Raw genomic sequence first — 27,785 nt, 5'->3', positions numbered from 1 at the left:
GAAGTCCATATAAATAACATCCATTGACATTCCCCTGTCCACTACTTTAGTCACCTCTTCAAAAAATTCAATCAGGTTTGTCAGGCACGACCTACCTTTCACAAATCCATGCTGGCTCTCTCTGATTAACTGAACATTCCTGAGGTGTTCAGTCACCCTATCCTTAATTATAGACTCCAGCATTTTCCCCTTGACTTTCTCTCTTCCAGTATGTAAAAAAAAAGCCTGTAACTATAACCTCTCAGTCTTGGCATCATTCTCGTGAATCTTTGTTCTGCCCTTTCCAGGACTGTGTTATCCTTCCTGCAATGAGTTGGCCAGATCTGCATTAAACACTCTAACTGTAGTGGAAAGAACAGAACCCTCAGTGGATATAGTGCTGTGCTTCTGAAAGGAGTAATGTACTTAGTCTGAAGAAGCTATTGTATGAAGGTACAATTATCAATTGTTAACAGATAGAAAGTTGCAGTCAAGCAAACAGAGACATGATTGATATCTTATCCAGGCCTCACATTTTCATTAGTGCTTTGACCAAACACAGCATATCTGCAATCATTATAAAAACGTGAAACCCGGGAATTTCCCTGTTTAACACAGGATGGAACTTTACTTTGATCAAAGTTAGTTCTGTGAACTATGTAATCAGCGAGAAGCTCCCCGCAAAACTCATCCTGTAATTCTTTGCAGGGACGCAATACTGTTAAGCTGGAGGGTTATATCTGATTAGATCATTTAGAAAAATGTTAATGGTTTTAAAAAAGATTGCACCATTCTACGTGAGAGAAATGTGCAAGATCTCTGAAGTCGTTGGGACTAAAAATCGGGAGAGATTTCAAACGGGCTGCCGACTTTTACACTATCGCACAAAGTCAGGATCGAACCCCTCCTCTCCATAATTGCAGCTAAAAGATTGCTGGATACAAAGTGGGAATCTTGCATCTTGGAATGGACAGCTTCTGGAAAATGTCACACACTAAAACCAGATTTGTGCAGGTTAAAACAGACAATCAGATTTATTTACAATTAAACGATTTACCACAGCAACAATATGAGGCAAATACAAGTACAAATAGAATATATAATAAAAGAACTAACATTTCTATCGTGCCTTTCATGACCTCAGGATGTCCCAAAGTGCTTTACAGCCAATGACGTACTTTTGAAGTGCAGTCACTGTTGTCATGTAGGAAACACATCAATGTCCTCTTTGTTTTAAAGCCTCTTTTATTGAAGATAAACCTTCTCGAGATCATTATTAAAGCAACACCATTTTGACACGCGACGATAGCACACATTCTCTTCCGTCCCTTTTCTCTGAGAGTCGATCCCATGGAACGTTGGAGAAGGTAAACACCCCCAAAGCGTCTGCCGACCCTCCAGGATTGTCCCGGAGACTCCAGGAATTAAAAGACCAATCTCCAGGACACTGCTGCGAGCAAACCCAGGAGAAAAATCATAGGGGCATTTAAAGATTGTGCACCATGAGGATGGTCATGTCGGGTGACCAATGATGGGAGCCCGGTGGGAGGGCGCGCAGTTGGAGGCAGGAGGTCTCCGCCCCCCCCGCCTCAGCTCATCTGCTGCTGAAACCCTCATCAACGCCCTTTGTTACCTCCAGACTCGACTATTCCAATGCTCTCCTGGCCGGCCTCCCATCTTCCACCCTCCATAAACTTGAGCTCATCCAAAACTCTACTGCCCCGTATCCTAACTCGTACCCAGTCCCGTTCACCCATCAACCCCCCCACTCCGTGCTCGCTGACCAACATTGGCTCCCGGTCCAGGAATGTCTCCATTTTAAAATTCTCATCTGTGTGTCTAAATCCCACCATGGCCTCGCCCCTCCCTTTCGCTGTAACCTCCTCCAGCCCTAAAACCCTCCGAGATCTCTGCGTCCGGCCTCTTGTGCGACCACCTGATCCCATTTTTCCTTATCGTTGGCGGCCGAGACTTCAGCTGCCTAGGCGCTAAGCTCTGGAATTCCCTCCCTAAACCTCTCCACCTCTCGAACTCTCTCTCCTCCTTTAAGATGCTCCTTAAAACTCACCTCTTTTGGTCACTCCTCCTGTTTTCTCCTTCTTTGGCTTTAATTGTCCATTTATTCCATTACGCCTCAGCACAGCACCTCAGCTTGTTTTTTTTTTCGATGCTGGAGGTGCCAAAAGCTTACAATTCAAAAAGTGAATGGAATCAGGACAGTAATATTTAAAAACCTTGACCAGATCTAAGGGCTGGGGTTGGGAGCCGTGGGGGGAGGACGCGGGATTGAAATTATACAGTTCGGCAGCGGAGGAAAAAGTGGGAGAGAATTTCAGCGAAAGTGAGAGAGTTTCCGTCTGTTAGAGGATGAAACCGATGAAGGAAGAGAGGAACTGACACAAATTCAAGGCCCTTGAGGAGGAAAAAGAGCTCCAGTTACGATCAAGGACAGGCGGAGAAATGTAACCAGACCGGCAAACATGGTCACGGAATCCTGGGGCCCGATATTTTGCATCTGATTCCAAGTCGTGATGTGAGGGAGAGTCCAAAATTAATGGCCATAAATATAAAATAGTCACTAATAAATCCAACGGGGAATTCAGGAGAAACCTCTTTACCCAGTGAGTGGTGAGAATGTGGAACTCACTACCACAAGGAGCAGTTGAGGCGAATAGTATAGATGCATTTAAGGGGAAACTAGATAAACACATGAGGGAGAAAGGAATAGAAGGATATGCTGATAGGGTGAGATGGAGTAGGGAGGGAGGAGGCTCGTGTGGAGCATGAGCACTGGGACAGACCAGTTAGAATCATAGAATGGTTACAGCACAGAAGAAGGCCATTTGGCCCATCGAGCCCGTGCCAGCTCTTTGTAAGAGCAAACCAGTTAGACCCATTCACCCGCTCTTTCCCTGTAGCCCTGGAAATTTTTTCCCTTCAAGTATTTATCCAATTCCTTTTTGAAAGCCACGATTGAATCTGCTTCCACCGCCCTTTCAGGCAGCGCATTCCAGATCAAAACTACTCGCTGTGTAAAAAAGTTTTCCCTCGTGCCGTCTTTGGTTCTTTTGCCAATCGCCTTAAATCTGTGTCCTCTGGTTCTCCACCCTTCTGCCAATGGGAACAGTTTCTCTTTATTTACTTTATCTAAACCCCTCATGATTTTGAACACTTCTATCAAATCTCCCCTTAACCTTCTCTGCTCTAAGGAGAACAACCCCAGCTTCTCCAGTCTATCCACATAACTGAAGTCCCTCATCCCTGGGACCATTCCAGTAAATCTTTTCTGCACCCTCCCTAAGGCCTTCGCATCTTTCCTAAAGTGCGGTGCCCAGAACTGGACACAATACTCCAGTTGTGGTCGAACCAGTGTTTTATAAAGGTTCATCATAACTTCCTTGCTTTTGTACTCTATGCTTCTATTTATAAAGCCCAGGATCCCGTATGCTTTTATAACCGCTTTCTCAACCTGTCCTGCCACCGTCAAAGATTTGTGCACATATACCCCCAGGTCTCTCTGTTCCTGCACCCCCTTTAGAACTGTATCATTTAGTTTATATTGCCTCTCCAGGCCGAATGGCCTGTTTCTGTGCTGTTAATTCTACGTATGTAAATTTTAAAGAGGGTGGGGGGGGGTAGGTTTATTTGGGGGTTTTGAATTGTTAGCTAGTCGCCACAAGAGGGACAAAATAAAATGCGCCAACCGCCTCGTGACTTCACATAATGGAATGGCGCTCGCAATGTTTTCTGAGGCACGTTTGTAACGAGACCCTATCTACCGCGTTCCTCTTACCTCACCAATTGATCGTTTCTTCAAAAATAAAACTATTAAATTTGTGAAGCACGATTTTGCTTTTGATAAATCCACCCTTGATTGACCCACAAGTCTCTAAAGCCCACTAATTCTATCTCAGATTGCACGCCCGCCTATGTACTAAATCAATCTTTTCCACCTCCTCCTCTACCTTCTCCCCAACATCATTCCTGGTTCTCAATGGGTCACACCCACCATCTCCAGAATGTTTTCCTTATCCTACACCAGCTGCCTTAATGGACTGTCGGAGTCTGGTGAGCAGTGGCAGCAACTGCTTCTTGTGCAAGAGGTCCAGGTAGTACTTTTCGGGCATTACCATGCGTTGACAAAATTCCCTCGCTTTGCTGGTCAGGTTGCTTTTGAGGACGTAGCTCAGAATCTTCGCCTTTCCAAACTCGGGCGGCCTGAGTTTCTCCTCCTTGATCTGGTCGGCGGCCACCGGGGAGCTGGACTCGAGGCAGTCGCCCATCAGGCGCTCGCGCAGCGTCCGCAAGTGCGCCACGTCCCTCCTCATCCGCTCGGGCCCGTAGCTGGCCACCCGTTGCCAGAAGGTGCCGTTGAAGTGGCGGTAGAGCTTCCAATCCAGCGAGTTCCATGCCTGAACCTTCTCCGCCATGGCGGGGCTTATCGGCACGACGGAGGCATTGGTCCTGGCGTTGAGTTTGAAGTAGGACACGTCCTTCATCTCCCAGCACAGGGCCTCCTTGAGAAGCACCAGCGACTCGTCGAAGTACTCCGAGATCAGGACGAGGTCAAAGGTCCTCTCCAGCTCCAAGATGGCGGCGTCGACGTAGTCATGGGTGTCCTCTGCGTTGTTGTCGTAGCCAAAGTCAAACCACATGAGATTCCGGGAGTAGTGGCTATTGAGCTTTGCGGGGCTATAATACTTGGCTGGATTCGACACAAATTCGCTCAGACTCTCCACTTTGTCGAAGGCCGACGATATGTCTTTGTAGTACGCAAAGGAAGACTCTGCTACATGGACGGGATTTCTGATGATGGAGAAGTAAAAGGTCCTGTTTGGCATCACCTTCTTCACCTGCAACGTTACAGGGTCAGAAACAAACCATTACTTTCACTGGACCATGGCAGCACATTGAATCCTCTAATGTGGCCAATTTTGGGTCTGCCTTCCACTAGATTGTCCCAGCCAATTGGATTGTCAATGTAGGTCCAAGTGTCAATCATTGTTATATATGGTCATCATTGTTATATATGGTCATGGACACCAAACATAGATGGTCCTTCTATACACTTCTTGTGTTTGTCATCAATATTCTTCGACAGCACCTCCCAAACCCACGACCTCTACCACCTAGAAGGACAAGAGCAGCAGGCACATGGGAACAACACCACCTGCACGTTCCCCTCCGAGTCACACACTCCATCCCGACTTGGAAATATATCGGCCGTTCCTTCACCGTCGCTGGGTCAAAATCCTGGAACTCCCCATCTAACAGCACCTTCCCCACACGGACTGCAGCGGTTCAAGAAGGCGGCTCACCACCACCTTCTCAAGGGGACAATTAGGGATGGGCAATAAATGCCGGCCTCGCCAGCGACGCCCACATCCCGAGAAATAATTTTTAAAATTAAAAGGATTTTTATTTTAATTGCTCCAATATCTCCCCTCTTTACTGGGGTTCCATTCCCCAGGCTCCCTAGCATATTTTGTTCGAGTCAGCAAAATTCACGTCATGTTAGTGAGCATTGGCAGGCTATTTGACTAGACAGGCATCACGATCGATATCTGTTCCTACCCTCGCCCATTGCCAACGGTGTCTGCTGGCTCAAAATGGGGAGCTGGGGTCCCCAAAGCCAACTTTCCCGGAGGGACTGAGGGTGCCCAGGGCGAGATTAGCTGTTCAAACACAAGACTGGGATTAAACCCAGGACCCTCCTGTCTACAGGTTTGAGATGCACATTGCACTAACTCATTGAGCCATCTGGGGAATCTTATCAAAGTATTTTTTTAAAGGTTGAGGACTCTAAGGGCGAGGGAATACAAGCCTAGCCTGTGCAACCTGTCCTCGTAATTTAACCCTTTCAGCCCCGGGATCATTCTGGTGAATCTGCGCTGCACCCCCTCCAAGGCCAATATATCCTTCCCGAGGTGCGGTGCCCAGAACTGAATCACATACTGTACAGAACAACATGCCATTAATTATTTACCCATAACACATATATATCTATAGGACTTTAAGGGCCAGTTACCTCAGGCAAATTGAACCTCATATGGTTGCAAATGATGTTATAATTCGTGGTGTGATTCTGAGTAAAGTTTTTGACAAATCCCGCCTTGAATCTTCGGGGATATCCCAAATGGTCTCTCAGCGGCAAAGCGAATTTCAGGCCCCTTGCCTCTCCGTATCGATACAAGATATTAAGGATGGTGCTGCTCCCTGCTTTGTGTATCTTTAGAAACAGCACATGCTTCTTGGGGTTGCAGAATAGATCCAAGGAGTTTTCATTCCTGCGCTCGACAGTCAGAAACAGTCAAAGATCAGTTCAACTTGCATTTATAAAGTGCCTTTAACGTCGTGAAACCTCCAGAGGCGCTTCACAGGACCGATTATCGGAAATATGGACATACAGTGCCAACTAGGGAATATCAGAAATTTGGACATACAGTGCCAACTAGGGAATATCAGAAATTTGGACATACAGTGCCAACTAGGGAATATCAGAAATTTGGACATACAGTGCCAACTAGGGAATATCAGAAATTTGGACATACAGTGCCAACTAGGGAATATCAGAAATGTGGACATACAGTGCCAACTAGGGAATATCAGAAATTTGGACATACAGTGCCAACTAGGGAATATCAGAAATTTGGACATACAGTGCCAACTAGGGAATATCAGAAATTTGGAAATACAGTGCCAACTAGGGAATATCAGAAATGTGGACATACAGTGCCAACTAGGGAATATCAGAAATATGGACATACAGTGCCAACTAGGGAATATCAGAAATTTGGGCATACAGTGCCAACTAGGGAATATCAGAAATTTGGACATACAGTGCCAACTAGGGAATATCAGAAATTTGGACATACAGTGCCAACTAGGGAATATCAGAAATTTGGACGTACAGTGCCAACTAGGGAATATCAGAAATTTGGGCACACAGTGCCAACTAGGGAATATCAGAAATTTGGGCATACAGTGCCAACTAGGGAATATCAGAAATTTGGACATACAGTGCCAACTAGGGAATATCAGAAATTTGGACATACAGTGCCAACTAGGGAATATCAGAAATTTGGGCATACAGTGCCAACTAGGGAATATCAGAAATTTGGACATACAGTGCCAACTAGGGAATATCGGAAATTTGGACATACAGTGCCAACTAGGGAATATCAGAAATTTGGACATACAGTGCCAACTAGGGAATATCAGAAATGTGGACATACAGTGCCAACTAGGGAATATCAGAAATTTGGACATACAGTGCCAACTAGGGAATATCAGAAATTTGGACATACAGTGCCAACTAGGGAATATCAGAAATTTGGAAATACAGTGCCAACTAGGGAATATCAGAAATGTGGACATACAGTGCCAACTAGGGAATATCAGAAATATGGACATACAGTGCCAACTAGGGAATATCAGAAATTTGGGCATACAGTGCCAACTAGGGAATATCAGAAATTTGGACATACAGTGCCAACTAGGGAATATCAGAAATTTGGACATACAGTGCCAACTAGGGAATATCAGAAATTTGGACGTACAGTGCCAACTAGGGAATATCAGAAATTTGGGCACACAGTGCCAACTAGGGAATATCAGAAATTTGGGCATACAGTGCCAACTAGGGAATATCAGAAATTTGGACATACAGTGCCAACTAGGGAATATCAGAAATTTGGACATACAGTGCCAACTAGGGAATATCAGAAATTTGGGCATACAGTGCCAACTAGGGAATATCAGAAATTTGGACATACAGTGCCAACTAGGGAATATCGGAAATTTGGACATACAGTGCCAACTAGGGAATATCAGAAATTTGGACATACAGTGCCAACTAGGGAATATCAGAAATTTGGAAATACAGTGCCAACTAGGGAATATCAGAAATGTGGACATACAGTGCCAACTAGGGAATATCAGAAATATGGACATACAGTGCCAACTAGGAAATATCAGAAATTTGGGCATACAGTGCCAACTAGGGAATATCAGAAATTTGGACATACAGTGCCAACTAGGGAATATCAGAAATTTGGACATACAGTGCCAACTAGGGAATATCAGAAATTTGGACGTACAGTGCCAACTAGGGAATATCAGAAATTTGGGCACACAGTGCCAACTAGGGAATATCGGAAATTTGGACATACAGTGCCAACTAGGGAATATCAGAAATTTGGACATACAGTGCCAGCTAGGGAATATCAGAAATTTGGGCACACAGTGCCAGCTAGGGAATATCGGAAATTTGGACATACAGTGCCAACTAGGGAATATCAGAAATTTGGACATACAGTGCCAGCTAGGGAATATCAGAAATTTGGGCACACAGTGCCAGCTAGGGAATATCGGAAATTTGGACATACAGTGCCAACTAGGGAATATCAGAAATTTGGACATACAGTGCCAACTAGGGAATATCAGAAATTTGGACATACAGTGCCAACTAGGGAATATCAGAAATTTGGACATACAGTGCCAGCTAGGGAATATCAGAAATATGGACATACAGTGCCAACTAGGGAATATCAGAAATTTGGACATACAGTGCCAACTAGGGAATATCAGAAATTTGGACATACAGTGCCAGCTAGGGAATATTGGAAATTTGGACATACAGTGCCAACTAGGGAATATCAGAAATTTGGACATACAGCGCCAGCTAGGGAATATCGGAAATTTGGACATACAGTGCCAACTAGGGAATATCAGAAATTTGGACATACAGTGCCAACTAGGGAATATCAGAAATTTGGACATACAGTGCCAACTAGGGAATATCAGAAATTTGGACATACAGTGCCAGCTAGGGAATATCGGAAATTTGGACATACAGTGCCAACTAGGCAATATCAGAAATTTGGACATACAGTGCCAACTAGGGAATATCAGAAATTTGGACATACAGTGCCAGCTAGGGAATATCGGAAATTTGGACATACAGTGCCAACTAGGGAATATCAGAAATTTGGACATACAGTGCCAACTAGGGAATATCGGAAATTTGGACATACAGTGCCAGCTAGGGAATATCGGAAATTTGGACATACAGTGCCAACTAGGGAATATCAGAAATTTGGGCATACAGTGCCAGCTAGGGAATATCAGAAATTTGGACATACAGTGCCAGCTAGGGAATATCAGAAATTTGGGCACGCAGTGCCAGCTAGGGAATATCAGAAATTTGGGCACGCAGTGCCAGTTAGGGAATATCAGAAATTTGGGCACGCAGTGCCAGTTAGGGAATATCAGAAATTTGGGCACGCAGTGCCAGTTAGGGAATATTGGATATTTGGGGCACACACTGCCAGCAGGATGCCTCATGCACCAAGAAGGCAGACTAACAATTTGGTTGGAAAATGGTGGGCAATGCACGGCCAGATTTCCGACTCGTGCTGGCAGCGGGCGTGGCTGCCCTTCGGCAGTGCGAACTTATTAAAATTACCCCCTTAACCTCAAGCACAGGAGATAAAGTGAAGGCTGCTCCCTTAAGCTGCGTTTACGCTGGCGTTGTCTCGGGCAGGGTCCAGCCGACCGGTGTCCGTGAGCACGCTCCCCACGTTCACGCTAATTAATCCCGATCACAGGCCCACAAAAGATTTGCAAATCAAGTTTTCTTTCCGACTAACAGTTCTGGCACTGAGATTAGGGATTGGGTTTTAGGATTGCAAACGTCAGAAGCAGTTGATTGAATTACACAGAATTTACAGCACAGAAACAGGCCGTTCGTCCCAACTGGTCCCACACTCCGCAATGTGATAATGACCAGATTATCTGTTTTTTTTTTAGTGACGTTGGTCGAGGGATAAATATTTGCCCCAGGACGTCGGGGAGAACTCCCCCCCCTTGCTCTTCTTCGAAATAGTGGCTGTGGGATCTTTTGCGTCGACCTGAGAGGCTCAAACGGGGCCTGGGTTTAAGGTCTCATCTGAAAGGCGGCACCTCCGACAGTGCAGCACTCCCTCAGTACTGGCGCCTGGATTTTTTGTGCTCAAGTCCCCGGAGTGGGCAATAAATTCTCGATTTTTTTCCAGCGACGACCACATCCTGAGGAGGAACACGTAGGAATGGAACCAGCAATTCGATACCAAGAAAGGCTGGCAGGGGCTGGCCCACAGTGTCACTAGATCCTGCTCCCAGACTGGAGACACCTACCTCCACATTGAGATCATCTTGTAAAGACACCACCACAACAACATCAACTTGCATTTATATAGCACCTTTAACGTAGTAAAACGTCCCATGGTGCTTCACAGGAGCGTAATCAAACAAAATCTGACACCAAGCCTCATAAGGAGATATTAGGACAGGTGACCAAAAGCTTGGTCAAAGAGGGAGGTTTTAAGCAGCATCTGAAAGGAGGAGAGAGAGAGGCGGAGAGGTTTAGGGAGGGAATTCCAGAGCTTAGGGCCCAGGCAGCTGAAGGCACGGCCGCCAATGGTGGAGTGATTAAAATCGGGAATGCAAAATTATAAAAAGGAGAAGGCGCAAAAAAGAGTTACAAGGATGATTCCAGAACTGAGAAGTTATACCAACCAGGAATGGGGCTCTTTTCTCCAGAAAAGACAAGAATGAGGGGCGACCTTATAGAGTCCTTAAAATTATGAAAGGGTTTGATAGGGTAGACGTAGAGAAGATGTTTCCACTTGTGGGGGAGACCAGAACTAGGGGCCATAAACTATGCTCTGTAAACATCCCCATCCTCAATGATGGCGGAGTCCAGCAGGTGAGTGCAAAAGACAAGGCTGAAGCGTTTGCAACCATCTTCAGTCAGAGGTGCCGAGTGGATGATCCATCTCGGCCTCCTCCCGATATCCCCACCATCACAGAAGCCAGTCTTCAGCCAATTCGATTCACTCCACGTGATATCAAGAAACGGCTGAGTGCATTGGATACAGCAAAGGCTATGGGCCCCGACAACATCCCGGCTCTAGTGCTGAAGACTTGTGCTCCAGAACTAGCCCCAGAACAAGCTGTTCCAGTACAGCTACAACACTGGCATCTACCCGACAATGTGGAAAATTGCCCAGGTATGTCCTGTCCACAAAAAGCAGGATAAATCCAATCCGGCAAATTACCGCCCCATCAGTCTACTCTCAATCATCAGCAAAGTGATGGAAGGTGTCGTCGACAGTGCTATCAAGCGGCACTTACTCACCAATGACCTGCTCACTGATGCTCAGTTTGGGTTCTGCCAGGACCACTCGGCTCCAGACCTCATTACAGCCTTGGTCCAAACACGGACAAAAGAGCTGAATTCCAGAGGTGAGGTGAGAGTGACTGCCCTTGACATCAAGGCAGCATTTGACCGAGTGTGGCACCAAGGAGCCCCTGTAAAATTGAAGTCAATGGGAATCGGGGAAAACTCTCCAGTGGCTGGAGTCATACCTAGCACAAAGGAAGATGGTAGTGGTTGTTGGAGGCCAATCATCTCAGCCCCAGGGCATTGCTGCAGGAGTTCCTCGGGGCAGTGTCCTAGGCCCAACCATCTTCAGTTGCTCCATCAATGACCTTCCCTCCATCATAAGGTCAGAAATGGGGATGTTCACTGATGATTGCACAGTGTTCAGTTCCATTCGCAACCCCTTAGATAATGAAGCAGTCTGTGCCCACATGCAGCAAGACCTGGACAACATCCAGGCTTGGGCTGATAAGTGGCAAGTAACATTCGCGTCAGATAAGTGCCAGGCAATGACCATCTCCAACAAGAGAGGGTCTAACCACCTCCCCTTGACATTCAACGGCATTACCATCGCCGAATCCCCCACCATCAACATCCTGGGGGGTCACCATTGACCAGAAACTTAACTGGACCAGCCATATAAATACTGTGGCTGCAAGAGCAGGTCAGAGGCTGGGTATTCTGCGGCGAGTGACTCACCTCCTGACTCCCCAAAGCCTTTCCACCATCTACAAGGCACAAGTCAGGAGTGTGATGGAATACTCTCCACTTGCCTGGATGAGTGCAGCTCCAACAACACTCAAGAAGCTCGACACCATCCAGGACAAAGCAGCCCGCTTGATTGGCACCCCATCCACCACCCTAAACATGCACTCCCTTCACCACCGGCGCACCGTGGCTGCAGTGTGCACCATCCACAGGATGCACTGCAGCAACTCGCCAAGACTTCTTCGACAGAACCTCCCGAACCCGCGACCTCTACCACCTAGAAGGACAAGAGCAGCAGGCACATGGGAACAACACCACCTGCACATTCCCCTCCAAGTCACACACCATCCCGACTTGGGAATATATCGCCGTTCCTTCATCGTCGCTGGGTCAAAATCCTGGAACTCCCTTCCTAACAGCACTGTGGGAGAACCGTCACCACACGGACTGCAGCGGTTCAAGAAGGCGGCTCACCACCACCTTCTCGAGGGCAATTAGGGATGGGCAATAAATGCCGGCCTCGCCAGCGACGCCCACATCCCATGAACGAATAATACAAAAGATAGTCACTAATAAATCCAATAGAGTGTGAGAATGTGGAACTTGCTGTTAATATTTTTCCTATGAAGGTCTTTGGAAGGGACTTTTTTTGAATGTATTTGAGATAGTTCCAGACTCGTTGATTCAAATGTCCTTGATTGATGATGTGATGAGACGCCGTGTCTCCGAATACTTTCGATGTTTATAAATTGTAAACAATTTTACAACACCAAGTTATAGTCCAGCAATTTTATTTTAAATTCACAAGCTTTCGGAGACTTCCTCCTTCCTCAGGTAAATTTACCTGAGGAAGGAGGAAGTCTCCGAAAGCTTGTGAATTTAAAATAAAATTGCTGGACTATAACTTGGTGTTGTAAAATTGTTTACAATTGTCAACCCCAGTCCATCACCGGCATCTCCACATCATGATGTTTATAAAGATGGTGGATTGGGAAGTGTTACTATCTTGATGGGGAATGTGAAGAATCAGCAGACGGTGTTTGACTTCCAGAGTAATTGATTGACTTGCGAACACCAAGGTTATTTGGGATCCAGCTGATTTTATCGTGTGATTACAGGTATATAGGTAAGAGCGGGACAGGTCGTTGTTAGAATATTCACGGAGCAGCTGGACAGCTCGATATCGCAGGGACATTTAGGGTTTGATCGGCCCGGAAGCCTTGTTGTGTAAATCTTTTGTCAGGTTGTGTCGTTGAATGTCTTATTTAGTGTGTTATAACTTTATAATTACACATTGTATCTTGGATGGTAACTCTTAAATAAAACTTTATACTTTGAACAAACCACCTGCAAGTCTTTTTGATTAAGGCCGGACCGTAAAATGAGAACTTGCATGTTTGTCTCCCAGTGAGATTCTGCGGGGTGTTCTTTTGTACAAGGTACAAACATTTGCGTTACTGTACCTGTTAACGGGTTAAAAGTGTTTATTTGGTCGTGTGGGACCTGTGTAAGTGTCCGGGGCAGTACAGTGGTGAGGTGTTCACGCAAGATGTTTGTGGTGGGGTCGTTAAGAGATTATTTCACGCCCGAACTCACAGTTTTTGCGAAAACAAAATGTTATTTTCCTTTGAAGAAGGAGGGAGTGCGTTGCCATGAAAGAGGAGAATAATAGCCAGGGAAATTTGGGAGAACAGCCAGTAAAAAAAATCTCTGGTAGATAAAACAAAGAAATAGATCGGGGAAAAATGAGGAGCTTGTGCATTATTCGTTAAGGACTGTCAGGCATTGTGTGAGATTAAGGATAAAGCGCAGAAGGAGAAGAGGATATAATTAGCCCTTTCACAACAAACAAAGGCTGACAAGGAGTTGCTTCAGAAACCCCGGGAGGGTGACTCGAGGTGTCAAATAAAAGGGTTAGAAAAAAAGGGAAAAGAAGTTCAAAGCTCACAGCAAGAATTAAAATTGTGTGAAAGTGAGTGTGAAAATGTGGCAATTTGCTGATGGTTTTTATCACTAAGAATCCCACTGCTGTGGCACTCCTTTCGTTTGAAAATCTCTCTTAAAAACGTGTCTGTGAGATATTTATTTTCTGTGCCAGCTCCGCCCTCTTCCTTTCATGGAACTAACAGCAGTTTAACCCTCTGTCGTCTTGTCTTTGACGATGGGCGTATTCGAAGCGTTTTAATCAACGTCTTTTCTGCAAGCAGATTATTTTTGAGATATCGAGCGCTTGTTTTTTTTGCTTTTGAACTGATTTGGAGTAAATAAGAACATAAGAAATAGGAGCAGGAGTAGGCCAATCGGCCCCTCGAGCCTGCTCCGCCATTCAATAAGATCATGGCTGATCTGATCCTAACCTCAAATCTAAATTCATGTCCAATTTCCTGCCCGCTCCCCGTAACCCCTAATTCCCTTTACTTCTAATTAACAGATTGGGTGTTTGATTTAAATTAGCAAGTTATGAAACTGTTTTTCTGCGGGTGGCCACTACAGGCAGCTAGTTGTTTAAATTGTGCGACTATTCCTTGGGCTTGAGACCTGGGATTATCATATAAAATCTGACACTATCTGAGTTCATAACCCATTACGGGGATCAATATTTTTAAGGTGCCCTCGGGAGGTTTGAGGAGAACTTTTGGGCTTTACATTTTTAATTAAAGACACGTGGTCTTGTTTTAAATCAATCTGAGACCTGCCATTGTGATTGACTCCTCCCTCATCCCCATAGGTTTTTAACAAGCAAACAATAAAAGCAGCTCTTATTTCTGCATTACAGGCTGTACGGTTTTTTTTTTAACTAATTGGGCTGGCATCCTTTGAGTTTCAATCCACTGAGTCTCAGCTTTCTGAGTGGAAAGAGCAATCAGTGTACAAACACTTTCATTGTCCCTTTAAAAATACCAGTGACCTCTCCGGAGTGCTGACACCAGTGGACCAGACATGTACTGCCTGCAAGAGACATTTGCTGGCGGTATTTTGGGAGGGGAAAGTAAAATTCTCCTACGTTACGGGACTGGATTCTTTTTACTGCTCGCACCCCTATTGTTCTCAGGGCTCCTTGGGGGTGGGCCAGTTTCGAACAGCCGTGTGGCAAGGTGGACTTTATAGGATGGCGGGAGAGAAACTTGGGATGGCCTGGCATGTCCGCACCCCTTTGCGTTCGGCGGCTGGGATGTCGCTCCGGGGAAAGAGTGTGCGATAACCGTCCCCTGAGCTGGCGAGGTGCAGCTAAACGGAGGTCGTTGTGCCCATCATGTATTACAACTCTCATTATATTCTCTGACAGTAACTTTACCTGCTTGTCTTTAACTGACTACCTGCCCATTTGGAATGAACGGGGATTGGCCAGCGCTTGATAAACGGCATGAAGGGACGGTCTAGTTGTAATAAAATTTATCAGGGGGCGGCAAGCGAGTAAGAGACAGGGATGGATATTTCTGCAAAGTGGAAAACTCCACTGAAACCTCCATGGGAAAGAATGAAACCGAACGGGAAGAAATTGAAGGAGACCTAAATTTACCTGAGGGTAGTAAGACGCTGCCTTCGACAGGGCTGACCCAGTGGATACTGGCAGAGGCTGAGAGGAGGCAACATCCCTTAGGGATGGTCAAAGCCCGAGCCCATTCTAGAAACGCCTCCTGGGCCAGTGAGTACGGCGAGGCAGATCAGCCGGCCAGGACGCTCGAGGCTGCCCTCGAAGTGTGGGAACCACCCGCAGCCTCGCAGGGCCAGATGAATAAAGCTCACAGCGGAAACAACCCCCTTTAGGTCTGGTAGGGCTACGGGGTTAAATCAGTCCAGCAGACCACCAAAGGTGAGAGGTCACGGCCGAAAGTGGCCTTTAACGGAATGGACGATTTTACAGTACAGAATGACTAGGTGTTTTTTTTTTTCCGGGTGAATGGGTAGTCCTGCAGTCACTTGATAATGAGGTGGTTTTGATGGCTCCATACCTCTAGTGGGCACCAGAAGGGTGACAGGCTGGTCCAAAGAGTAATGCAGCAGATGTGGTGACCTTCTATGGATCTGATCATGGAATGCCATCATTAATGACTGCCCCACGTCTGCCCAATATAACCCCGGGCCCAGAGTTAAAACACCCTCCTCCCCACCCCTGCCACGTCCCAACATCCGATGGACCATGGAGGGAATCTTCCAATTGATTACATCGGCCCGTTTCAGAGGACTTAGGAGGGTAACCAGATGGTCTTGGTTACAATTGACTGCCTCTCTCCCTGTGAGACACGCCACAGCTACACAAACTGCAAAGGGAGCCATGTTTTCACCCGCTGGGAACTGCCAAGGACAATTGAGTCCAATCAAGGGGCTCATTTCACAGGTCAGGTCATGAATTGTACCCTTAAGCCGCGAGTTATCGAAGCAGCGGGCGAAGCTGGCAAGACTTGGGATGTTGCACTGCCGCTTATATTTTTAACGCAGCGGGTCGTTACGATCTGGAACGCGATGCCTGAAAGGGCGGTGGAAGCAGATCCAATAGTAACTTTCAAAAATTGTATAAATACTCAAAGGGAAAGAAAATTACAGGGCTACGGGGCAAGAGCAGGGGAGTGGGACTAATTGGATAGCTCTTTGAAAGAGCCGGCATGGGCACAATGGGCCGAATGGCCACCTCCTGTGCTGTACCTACTAGGATACTACGATACTATGATATGAACATATATGTGGAGCAGTTACAGGCCCATTTATGACATGTGTATCTATGTTCCACCCTGTAACCACTGGCCACAATAATAAGAGCCCGCACAAATATGGCTCATGTATGTTAGAGGTCCTGAGTTGGGCTAAAAGTGATGGTGAAACTGAAAAGATTCACAGGAAAGAGGGCCAAGAGATTCGAGGGACCCTTCTTGACAATACATAGATTGAGTGGTAATGTGTACAAGATTCGGACCGATAAAGGGGATTGGTGGGTGCCCATTAACCAGATAAAGAAGAGGCAGGGGACAGGATATCGGAAGGGTACATGGCACAAATTCCCATGATCCACCTGGACGATGACGATGAGCAAAGTTGAGAAGGACGAGACGGCCTCCACCGATTCCGGAAGGACATCCCCAGGGCCATGGGCCCGGTGAGCCTCCGGCAATACGGAGCGTGGAGCGGGAGGTCGGAATTTCTGAACCCTCCTGACCTGCGGGAGTTGGCGAAAACCCTTAAGAACAAAAAGAAAACAGAGCGAAGGACTTGGAATCGGAAAATTCCCAAACTTAGCCACCCTACGTACATCTGTGTGGGATTGAGGTTATAAACAGGCTTTGAGCAGCCAGAAGAAGGAGAGAGAGAGCGAGAGAGAGCGAGAGAGAGAGAGAGTGTACGAGCAGCCTTGGGGGATTAGGCCGAGAGCTAGTCTCTCCGCCTGTTTGAATTTTCTTTCGAAATAGAGTATTTCGTGACTTTTTTTTCCTGCTTGCAACGTACACCTTGAACAAATAACGACATCTGATGCGAAGCAAGAGCATATTTTACCTCTTTTAGGTAGACTACCAGGATTGAACCATGGACCTACTGCTAACTGTCCTGTTGGGCTGCATCTCGCCCCCACCCCGGTGAAACTGGGTGCCTCTGTGTCATCGCTGGTTATACCACCAGTGATACCAGGCCATAGTCACTGCGGAACTTCTGGGCGCGCGGAGCCTCGGGGGAAAGGGCTTCGAATGACGTGTACATGTATCAGGCGATGGAAAAGAACCAGCTTTCATGTGGTATTGGACGTGTGCCAACACCAGTAAAGACAGGGGCATTGGGTCTTTTGGCATACCCTATATGGGTGACACGAAGAACACCTTTTGCACCTACTGGGACATGGACAATTTCCCTCAGGTCTGGAAGCGACATGCTGATTGCTATGGGAGCGTGCCCAGATTATATGACAATGAGGTGTCTTCCTGGTCCTTCTAAGAACATAAGAAATAGGAGCAGGAGTAGGCCACACGGCCCCTCGAGCCTGCTCCGCTATTCAATCAGATCGTGGCTGATCTTCTACCTCAACTCCACTTTCCTGCCCGATCCCCATATCCCTTGATTCCCCCTAGAGTCCAGCTTTGCATATACTCAATGACTCAGCATCCACAGCCCTCTGGGGTAGAGAATTCCAAAGATTCACAACCCTCTGAGTGAAGAAATTCCTCCTCATCTCAGTCTTAAATGGCCGACCCCTTATCCTGAGACTACGACCTCTAGTTCTAGTCTCTCCAGCCAGGGGAAACAACCTCTCAGCATCTACCCCTGTCACGCCCTCTAAGAATTTTAAACATTTCAATGACATCACCTCTCATTCTTCGAAACTCCAAGGTTTTGCTTCAAAGTAACCCAGAATGTGGAGTCATCAGATGCCACCACCCATTCAGCCTCTACCGGATGCTCGATTATGGACAAGGGTCACAAGCAATGGTTTATTGGTTTTTTTAAATCAATAAATCAGACCTTATATAACGATATGAGATTTACTATCTTCTCTGCTCTGTTTGATTTTTCCAAAATCTGCTTTGCTATCAGGCTTGTGTAATGAAACTTGTGAGAGGCTCCTTCGACAGATGTTTTCCGAGAAATGTAAGACAGTTTATGGAGGGGAACTCAGGCCGAGATGCAGATGCAGTTCCCAGGGATAACGACACACGTCCCATTGGACGGGGGCGGGGGGAAGACGGGGAGGTGGCTGAATGGTTGGGTATAGGGGCTACAGCTGGGATGGCCGATTGAAACAGGATAGATATAGAAAGCATGTAGGAATAGTGATGTAGTTATGGGTAAGAAATTAAAGGGTATTCTGAAAGGGGAGAATAGGGTCGTGACTGAGAAGATAAGAACATAAGAAATAGGAGCAGGAGTAGGCCAATCGGCCCCTCGAGCCTGCTCCGCCATTCAATAAGATCATGGTTGATCTGATCCTAACCTCAAATCTAAATTCATGTCCAATTTCCTGCCCGCTCCCCGTAACCCCTAATTCCCTTTACTTCTAGGAAACTGTCTATTTCTGTTTTAAATTTATTTAATGATGTAGCTTCCTGGGGCAGCAAATTCCACAGACCTACTACCCTCTGAGTGAAGAAGTTTCTCCTCATCTCAGTTTTGAAAGAGCAGCCCCTTATTCTAAGATTATGCCCCCTAGTTCTAGTTTCACCCATCCTTGGGAACATCCTCACCGCATCCACTCGATCAAGCCCCTTCACAATCTTATATGTTTCAATAAGATCGCCTCTCATTCTTCTGAACTCCAATGAGTAGAGTCCCAATCTACTCAACCTCTCCTCATATGTCCGCCCCCTCATCCCCGGGATTAACCGAGTGAACTTTCTTTGTATAAGAACATAAGAAATAAAAAAGTATGGGTCATTAGATGAACAGCAACAAGTTTTAGTGTCTTTGAAGGAGATTGTCGACGACTTTCAGTCGACTCAGGAGAACACTAATGAAGTTAGAGACTCAGATCTCCAAAGTGTGCTATGTGTAGCACATTTCTGCTGTCACAGGTATGAAAGAGATCAGAAGATGTTGAGATCAATCATATCCCTTCTTTTGTAACTGATGAACAGCTAAGATGTGCAGGGAGTATAAGGAATAAATTAAATGAACTACAGGTTCAAATTCAAATTGGAGGGTATGACATGGCTGAAGGATGGTCAGGATTGGCAACTAAATATACCGGGTTATAAGGTCGACAGGAGAGATAGGGAAAATGGAAGAGGGGGAGGAATAGCCTTAGTAATTAGAGATGAAATCACTTCAATGATAAAGGGGGATATAACGAGAGGTAAGCAGCCAACAGAGACCTTATGGGTTGAATTGAGAAATAGGAAAGGATCTAAGACTATAGTGGGAGTTGTGTATAGGAGCCCTGGCAGCAGCTCTGAAGTGCTAGATTGTATAAATGCAGAGATTAGACAAGCGTGTAAGAAAGGCATTGTGGTCTTAATGGGGGACTTTAACCTTCACACAGATTGGGAAAAGCAGACTAGCAACTGTCAGAAAGGTAGTGAATTTCTTGAGTGTGTCCGGGATAGTTTTCGACAGCTGTATGTCCTAGAGGCAACAAGGGGGCAAGCCATACTAGATTTAGTAATGAGTAATGGACTAGATTTAGTTAACAGCTTAACTGTGCGTGAACATCTATCCAATAGCGATCATAACATGATCGAGATCAATGTAGTGTTTGAAAGGGAAAAAAGTGAATCAGCTGCTAAGATTCTAGACTTGGGTAAGGCCGACTTCAATGGGATGAGACAGAGACTGTCCACGGTAAACTGGGCAAATCTGTTAATGGGTAAAACGACTGATGATCAGTGAGAAATGTTTAAAGAAACATTTAACGAGATACAGAACCGGTTTATACCCCTGAGGGGCAAGAACTCTACTTGCCAAAAAAAACAGCCATGGACAACTAAAGAGGTGAGGGACAGTATAAGACATAAGGAAAGGGCATACAAAAGGCAAAAAATGGCACAGATTCTGGCGAATGGGAAAGATACAAAGATCAACAAAGGGTCACAAAACAGATAGTAAGAGCTACAAAAAGAGAGTATGAAAAGAAACTTGCAAGGGACATCAAAACCAATACGAAGAACTTTTATAGTTATATTAGGAAAAAGAGGGTGGTCAGGAGCAGTGTTGGCCCCTTAAAAACTGAAAGTGGGGATATTGTCATTGACAATGGGGAAATGGCGGACATGTTGAATAATTACTTTGCGTCAGTATTTACAGTCGAGAAAGAGGATAGCATGCCGGAAATCCCAAGAAAACTAATATTGAATCGGGGACAGGGAATCGATAAAATTAACATAAGTAAAGCAACAGTAATGAAGAAAATAATAGCACTAAAGAGTGACAAATCCCCAGGACCAGATGGTTTCCATCCCAGGGTTTTAAAGGAAGTAGGTGAGCACATTGCAGATGCCCTAACTATAATCTTTCAAAGTTCTCTAGATTCAGGAACTGTCCCTCTAGATTGGAAAATTGCACATGTCACTCCACTTTTTAAGAAAGGAGAGAGAGGGAAACCAGGGAATTATAGACCAGTTAGCCTAACATCTGTTGTGGGGAAAATGCTGGAGTCTATAATTAAGGATAGGGTGACTGAACACCTCGAGAATTTTCAGTTAATCAGAGAGAGCCAGCATGGATTTGTGAAAGGTAGGTCGTGCCTGACAAACCTGATTGAATTTTTTAAAGAGGTATCTAAAGTAGTAGACAGGGGAATGTCAATGGATGTTATTTATATGGACTTCCAGAAGGCATTTGATAAGGTCCCACAAAAGAGACTGTTAGCTAAGATAGAAGCCCATGGAATCGAGGGAAAAGTACGGACTTGGTTAGGAAGTTGGCTGAGCGAAAGGTGACAGAGAGTAGGGATAATGGGAAGGTACTCACATTGGCAGGATGTGACTAGTGGAGTCCCACAGGGATCTGTCTTGGGGCCTCAATTATTCACAATATTTATTAACGACTTGGATGAAGGCATAGAAAGTCTCATATCTAAGTTTGCCGATGACACAAAGATTGGTGGCATTGTAAGCAGTGTAGATGGAAACATAAAATTACAAAGCAATATTGATAGATTAGGTGAATGGGCAAAACTGTGGCAAATGGAATTCAATGTAGACAAATGTGAGGTCATTCACTTTGGATCAAAAAAGGATAGAACGGGGTACTTTCTAAATGGTAAAAAGTTAAAAACAGTGGATGTCCAAAGGGACTTAGGGGTTCAGGTACATAGATCATTGAAGTGTCATGAACAGGTGCAGAAAAGAATCAATAAGGCTAATGGAATGCTGGCCTTTATATCCAGAGGACTAGAGTACAAGGGGGCAGAAGTTATGCTGCAGCTATACAAAACCCTGGTTAGACCGCACCTGGAGTACTGTGAGCAGTTCTGGGCACCGCACCTTCGGAAGGACATATTGGCCTTGGAGGGAGTGCAGCGTAGGTTTACTAGAATGATACCCGGACTTCAAGGATTAAGTTACGAGGAGAGATTACACAAATTGGGGTTGTATTCTTTGGAGTTTTGAAGGTTAAGGGGTGATCTGATCGAAGTTTATAAGATATTAAGGGGAACGGATAGGGTGGATAGAGAGAAACTATTTCCGCTGGTTGGGGATTCTAGGAGTAGGGGGCACAGTCTAAAAATTAGAGCCAGACCTTTCAGGAGTGAGATTAGAAAACATTTCTACACACAAAGGGTGGTAGAAGTTTGGAACTCTCTTCCGCAAACAGCAATTGATACTAGCTCAATTGCTAAATTTAAATCTGAGATAGATAGCTTTTTGGCAACCAAAGGTATTAAGGGATATGGGCCAAAGGCAGGTATATGGAGTTAGATCACAGATCAGCCATGATCTTATCAAATGGTGGAGCAGGCACGAGGGGCTGAATGGCCTACTCCTGTTCCTATGGACAAGTAATGGAGGAACACCTTATAGTATTAGGCGCCTGCGATCTGTCCACCCAGCGGAACACTCCTGAAGGTGGGAAAGAAGGACAAGGTTTCGCTGAGAATATTGCAGTCCCACCCATCTCACCCATCTCACCCAACCAAGGTGGAGTCCATGAGGGTGATGTACATTGGTGAGGGGAATGGGACTAATTGGATAGCTCTCTCAAAGAGCTGGCACTGGCACGATGGACCAAATGGCCTCGTCCTCTGCTGTACCTGCTGTGATAAGGAATTGATTAACTATCCAATGGTATTGGCAAAGGAGGGTGAAACATGGATGGCACCAGATTTATCTCGGATGAAAGGACGTGTCAGCGGGATGTTAACCAGAAGAGTGGACCTTCCAGCTTGTGGGCGAGCACTCCCCTAATTGTACTGTCAGTATTCAAAGCTGGAAATCGAGACAGGCAAGATATGGGTACATGGAAGGAGGTCATTACAGTGTGATAACAGCGAGCTTGGCTTACCGCCATAGAAAAGAGGAGTGCCCTGTGTCATCTCCATTGTTTTTGCTTTCCTCCTGAGTCACCTACCAGAACTTAAAGCTCGGACCTGACCCCAAGTAAATAAGAACATAAGAACATAAGAAATAGGAGCAGGAGTAGGCCAATCGGCCCCTCGAGCCTGCTCCGCCATTCAATAAGATCATGGCTGATCTGATACCAACCACAAATCTAAAGAACACAAGAAGTCGGAGCAGGACCCGGCCACTCAGCCCCTGGGCCCTCTCCGCCACCCACAGGGCCTTGACCGATCCGAACTCAGCTTCATGTCCAATTTCCTGCCCGCTCCCCATAACCCCTAATTCCCTTTACTTCTAGGAAACTGTCTATTTCTGTTTCAAATTTATTTAATGATGTAGCTTCCACAGCTTCCTGGGGCAGCAAATTCCACAGACCTACTACCCTCTGAGTGAAGAAGTTTCTCCTCATCTCAGTTTTGAAGGAGCAGCCCCTTATTCTAAGATTATGCCCCCTAGTTCTAGTTTCACCCATCTTTGGGAACATCCTTACCGCATCCACCCGATCAAGCCCCTTAAATCTTCATATTGCTACAGAAAGTCAGGTGGAAATCGGTTTAAGGGAGGAAGCCCAGAAGGTGTTTGGACATCTGATTCCAGCACTGTCACTGGGTCTTGAAACTATACTTGACCAGACAATCACATCTGAGCGACACGTAATTGATCTACACCAGCAAAATGGAGCCATTGAAAGGGGTATAGGACAACTAGGGGAACAGAAATGGTGGGAGATAGTCTCCAACGTAGGACAGCATCCCTGGCCTAGAATTCTCTCACAAGTTCTAATCCTTATCCAGTTGCTTCTTATTGTAATTGCTTTTACACTGCTTTGTGTGGAATCCTCAATGTATAAACAGCTGAATATGCAAATGACTGCATTGTGTCTTCTCTACCCCAGGGGGCTGTGGACGCTCAGTCGTTGAGTATATTCAAGACTAAGATCGATAGATTTTTGGACTCTAGGGGAATCAAGGAATATGGGGATCGGGCGGGAAAGTGGGGTTGAGGTCGAAGATCAGCCATGATCTTATTGGATGGCGGAGCAGGCTCGAGGGGCCGAATGGCCGACTCCTGCTCCTATTTCTTATGTTCTTACATGCCACCAAACCATGTGCTAAGGTGTGAACTTAATGCAGGGGAATAACCCTTTGGTTAGGTGGCATATGTTAATAGGTCTTTGGAAGGGACTTTTTTTGAATGTATTTGAGATTGTTCCAGACTCGTTGACTCAAATGTCCTTGATTGATGATGTGATGAGACGCCGTGTCTCCGAATACTTTCGATGTTTATAAAGATGGTGGATTGGGATGTGTTACTATCTTGATGGGGAATGTGAAGAATCAGCAGACGGTGTTTGACTTCCAGAGTAATTGATTGACTTGCGAACACCAAGGTTATTTGGGATCCAGCTGATTTTATCGTGTGATTACAGGTATATAGGTAAGAGCGGGACAGGTCGTTGTTAGAATATTCACGGAGCAGCTGGACAGCTCGATATCGCAGGGACATTTAGGGTTTGATCGGCCCGGAAGCCTTGTTGTGTAAATCTTTTGTCAGGTTGTGTCGTTCAATGTCTTATTTTATAATTACACAATTGTATCTTGGATGGTAACTCTTAACTAAGTCTTGGAAGACCGGACCGTAAAATAAGAACTCACACTCGCTACCACGAGGAGTAGTTGAGGCGAATAGCATCGATGCATTTAAGGGGAAACTAGATAAACACATGAGGGAGAAAGGAATAGAAGGATATGGTGGTAGGGTGAGATGGAGTAGGGAGGAGGCTCATGTGGAGCATAAATTCCGGCACAGACCAGTTGGGCCGAATGGCCTGTCTCAGTGCTGTAAATTCGATATAGTTAAATCACCATGGGGGTGATTTTAAACCCCAAGAACGAGTGGGTTGGGGGCGGGTGGGAGTTGAAAATAGTTGGTCTTTTTGGGTTGCAACCGCAAAATTTTCAGACTTTGCGTTCCCAGCGGGAAGCCTGGACTTGAACCCAGAAATAAAACCAGGTTGCGGTCCCGACCCGAAAAAAACCCCCCAACCCACCCGTTTAAAATCACCCCCCCACCCCCCGAGTGTCTGCCACCACCAATATTAAGCAGGAAGAAAACCATCCTTTCTGTTTTGATGGTGCTTTTGTCGGTCAGGATGTAACAGAAACAGGTTTGTTATCGGAGTTTTAAACGTACCCTCTACTCTTGAAGTTGTACACTGTCCGGATAGTGAAACTGAGACTAGTTAGGACTATGATAAGCAGGATTAGTTGTAAGGATCGTGTTGAAAGGCACCACAGCATTCTCACCTTTCTAGATAAAACAAAACAGACAAAACCAGGTGTTAATGTCTCCTCTCTCCATTGTCACACTCAACATTATCATGTTTAACACGGAAACATAAGTGGTTCAATAAGAAGACTGAAGGAGGACAGACAAGTTACTGGCCAGTCCATTTAACGTTTAAACGGCACAGTTGCATCTGTGTTAGCTTGGCTCGCTTCTGCGGCCTGAAGGTCATGGGTTCAAGTCCCACGTGCGAACCTATCAAAATTCACGACGGGTTTGGATATAGTAAATAAAGAGAGCCTGTACCCATTGGCGGAAGGGCCGATGACACAGATCTGAGAGGCGACATGAGGAAAAGCTTTTTTACGCAGCTTTGATCTGGAATGCACTGCCTGAAAGGGCGGTGGACGCAAATTCAATCGTGGCCTTCAAAAAGGATAAATATTTGAAGAGAAAGAGCGGGGGAATGGGACTAACTGGACTGCTCTTAGAAAGAGCCAGCACAGGCTCGATGGGCTAAATGGCCTCCTTCTGTGCAGGAACGATTCTATGATTCTACCTGAGGGAGTGCAGCATTGTTGGAGGTTCTCTCTTTGCCATCTGCTTGTGAAAGATCTCACAGTGCCACAAGTGAGAGAACCAATAGGGAGTTCCCCCACTAACCGAGCTGAAATCTTTCCTCCAAAACCACCAAAAGGCAGATTAATAGTCATTTACCTCAGTTACGGGATCTTGCTGTTAACAACGGGTTTACCTGCTTAATAAATGGTAATATTAAAGTCAGGGGAAGTTATAATCGAGGTGTGCAAACATCATGAAGGGTTTTGATGGAGTAAATAGGGAGAGACCGTTTCCAGTGGCAGGAGGGTCGGTGACCAGAGAACAGAGATTTACGATAATCGGCAAAAGAACCAGAGGGGGGGATGAGGAGAATTATTTTTTACGCAGCGAGTTGTGATGATCTGGAATTCACTGCCTGAAAGGGCGGTGGAAGCAGGTTCAATAGTAACTTTCAAATGGATAAATACTTGAAAAGGGAAAAAAAATAGTAGGGCCTTGGGGAAAATGGGACTAATTGAATAGCTTTTTCAAAGAGCCGGCACAAGAACGAAGGGCAGAATGGCCTCCTGCTGTGCTGTCCGATTCTATGGTTTTTTTTATAAAGTCACTCATACCTAAGATAAACTTTGCATATCCAAGATACAAGGTAACATTGAGCTGCAGGTAACGAGAATTTGGCGATTTATTTCCTTGTATTATTTCCCCTTACTCTCAGCTGCCTGTTAAATCACAAACATACCGCACTGCGTAACAGCTATTGGACTCACCTTGTCTTTTCTCCTGATATTTTACTTTTAACCTTGCTGTTTCCTGTAACCAATAAAGCCTTGTGCCCAATCCCACCCCCCTCCCCTCACTTCAATTTGTCAGTTTTAAAACAAAAAACAAGAACGAGCAAACTTTACTCAGAACCGTTGGAGGCTTCCGCAGGGTAAATTGGAAATTACAGTCAAAGTTCCAAAAAAAAGATACGACAGCCAAACACGCAGATATTCTCTTCCTCTTGAATCCTCGGACAAAGAGACAAAAGCAGCTTTAGTGAGACGCACAGAGAGAGAGATTCCTTTGTAAAGGAAGAAATGAAGAGTCCTACCTGTACCAAGAGCTGATTGCCACAGACTGGAGAAGGTGTTTGATGCGTTGCCAAATCTAGGGAGGGGCAGGTTATTTAAGTGGGCCGCATTGCATTGATTTATTTTTCAAACTGTGACACTGGCGGAAATTACCATTGATGGAATTGTTTCCCACCAGATTCCCGCACCGCACCCCTGACCGTCTCCCTTTCTCTTCTGAAGGCAGTGGCTAATGTTGGGGCTTGTCCAACGCCCTCTGGTACCCCCGCCACTCGGTGTCAGCCGTGGCCCTGTGGTTAGCACTCTTAAACCAACGACCTCGTGAATCAAGTCCCCGCCAAATCCAGGCCGACGCGCCCCAGCGCCAGCACCGCAGGTGCCGTCTTTCGGGTGAGACGTTAAACCGAGGCCCTGTCCGCCCTCTCAGGGCTGGACGTGAAAGGTCCCACGGCCGCTATTTCGACGGAGAGCAGCAGCAGTTCTCCCCGGTGTCCTGGGCCAATATTTATCCTAACATCGCTAAAAGAAAAACGCACAGATTATCTGGTCGTCGCTGTTTGTGGGATCTTGCTGTGCGCAAATTGGCTGCTGCGTTAACCTGCATTACAGTCGTGACTGCACTTCAAAAATTACTTCATTGGCTGTAAAGTGCTTTGGGTCGTCCTGAGGTCGTGAAAGTCGCTATAGAAATGCAAGACTTTCTATCTCATCCACGTGGCCATCCTTCCATGTGTGAAACTTTACCGTGAGTATCAGTGGTTTAGTCCGCGATAGAAGGTGAGTATCCTGATCTTCACCCAATGTCCATGCACAAAACAAACTTTCCAACAGGGGTCAATAAATGGTGATGAGGAGCAGGCAAGACCTGGTTGACCATTCCTCCCTCCCTAGCCCAGGTATATTGAGGAGAGTTGTAGCACGTCCACCATTGTGGGGTTCAGATCAGATAACTCAGCATAAGCCAAGCAGATAATCTGGGATCCTTCTAATCTGTATCCTCCG

At 45.8% G+C, this 27,785-nt stretch overlaps 1 protein-coding gene across 1 annotated transcript; it reads right to left on the bottom strand.

The window, feature by feature from the left end:
* Positions 1 to 984: 984 nt before the first annotated feature.
* LOC137302188 (galactose-3-O-sulfotransferase 2-like) lies at positions 985 to 25,169 on the bottom strand. Its single transcript, XM_067971851.1, has 3 exons — positions 25,057 to 25,169; positions 6,008 to 6,266; positions 985 to 4,832 (listed from the first exon to the last, which is right to left on the bottom strand). The coding sequence occupies exons 1-3, from the start codon at positions 25,161 to 25,163 to the stop codon at positions 4,008 to 4,010; spliced, it is 1,191 nt and encodes a 396-aa protein (XP_067827952.1). The 5' UTR covers positions 25,164 to 25,169; the 3' UTR covers positions 985 to 4,007.
* Between the last annotated feature and the right edge of the window lie 2,616 nt (positions 25,170 to 27,785).

Source organism: Heptranchias perlo, chromosome 35 (genome assembly GCF_035084215.1).
Source record: "Heptranchias perlo isolate sHepPer1 chromosome 35, sHepPer1.hap1, whole genome shotgun sequence".
Lineage (NCBI taxonomy): Eukaryota > Metazoa > Chordata > Chondrichthyes > Hexanchiformes > Hexanchidae > Heptranchias > Heptranchias perlo.
This window is presented reverse-complemented; position numbering and strand designations above follow the sequence as displayed.

Coding starts and splice junctions, on each gene's coding strand:
- LOC137302188 (XM_067971851.1), bottom strand. CDS start 25,163: ATGCTGTGGTGCCTTTCAACACGATCCTTACAACTAATCCTGCTTATC. Junction 6,267..25,056: donor TACAACTTCAAGAGTAGAGG/GTACGTTTAAAA, acceptor TGTCGAGCGCAG/GAATGAAAACTCCTTGGATC. Junction 4,833..6,007: donor TGAGGTTCAATTTGCCTGAG/GTAACTGGCCCT, acceptor GTAACGTTGCAG/GTGAAGAAGGTGATGCCAAA.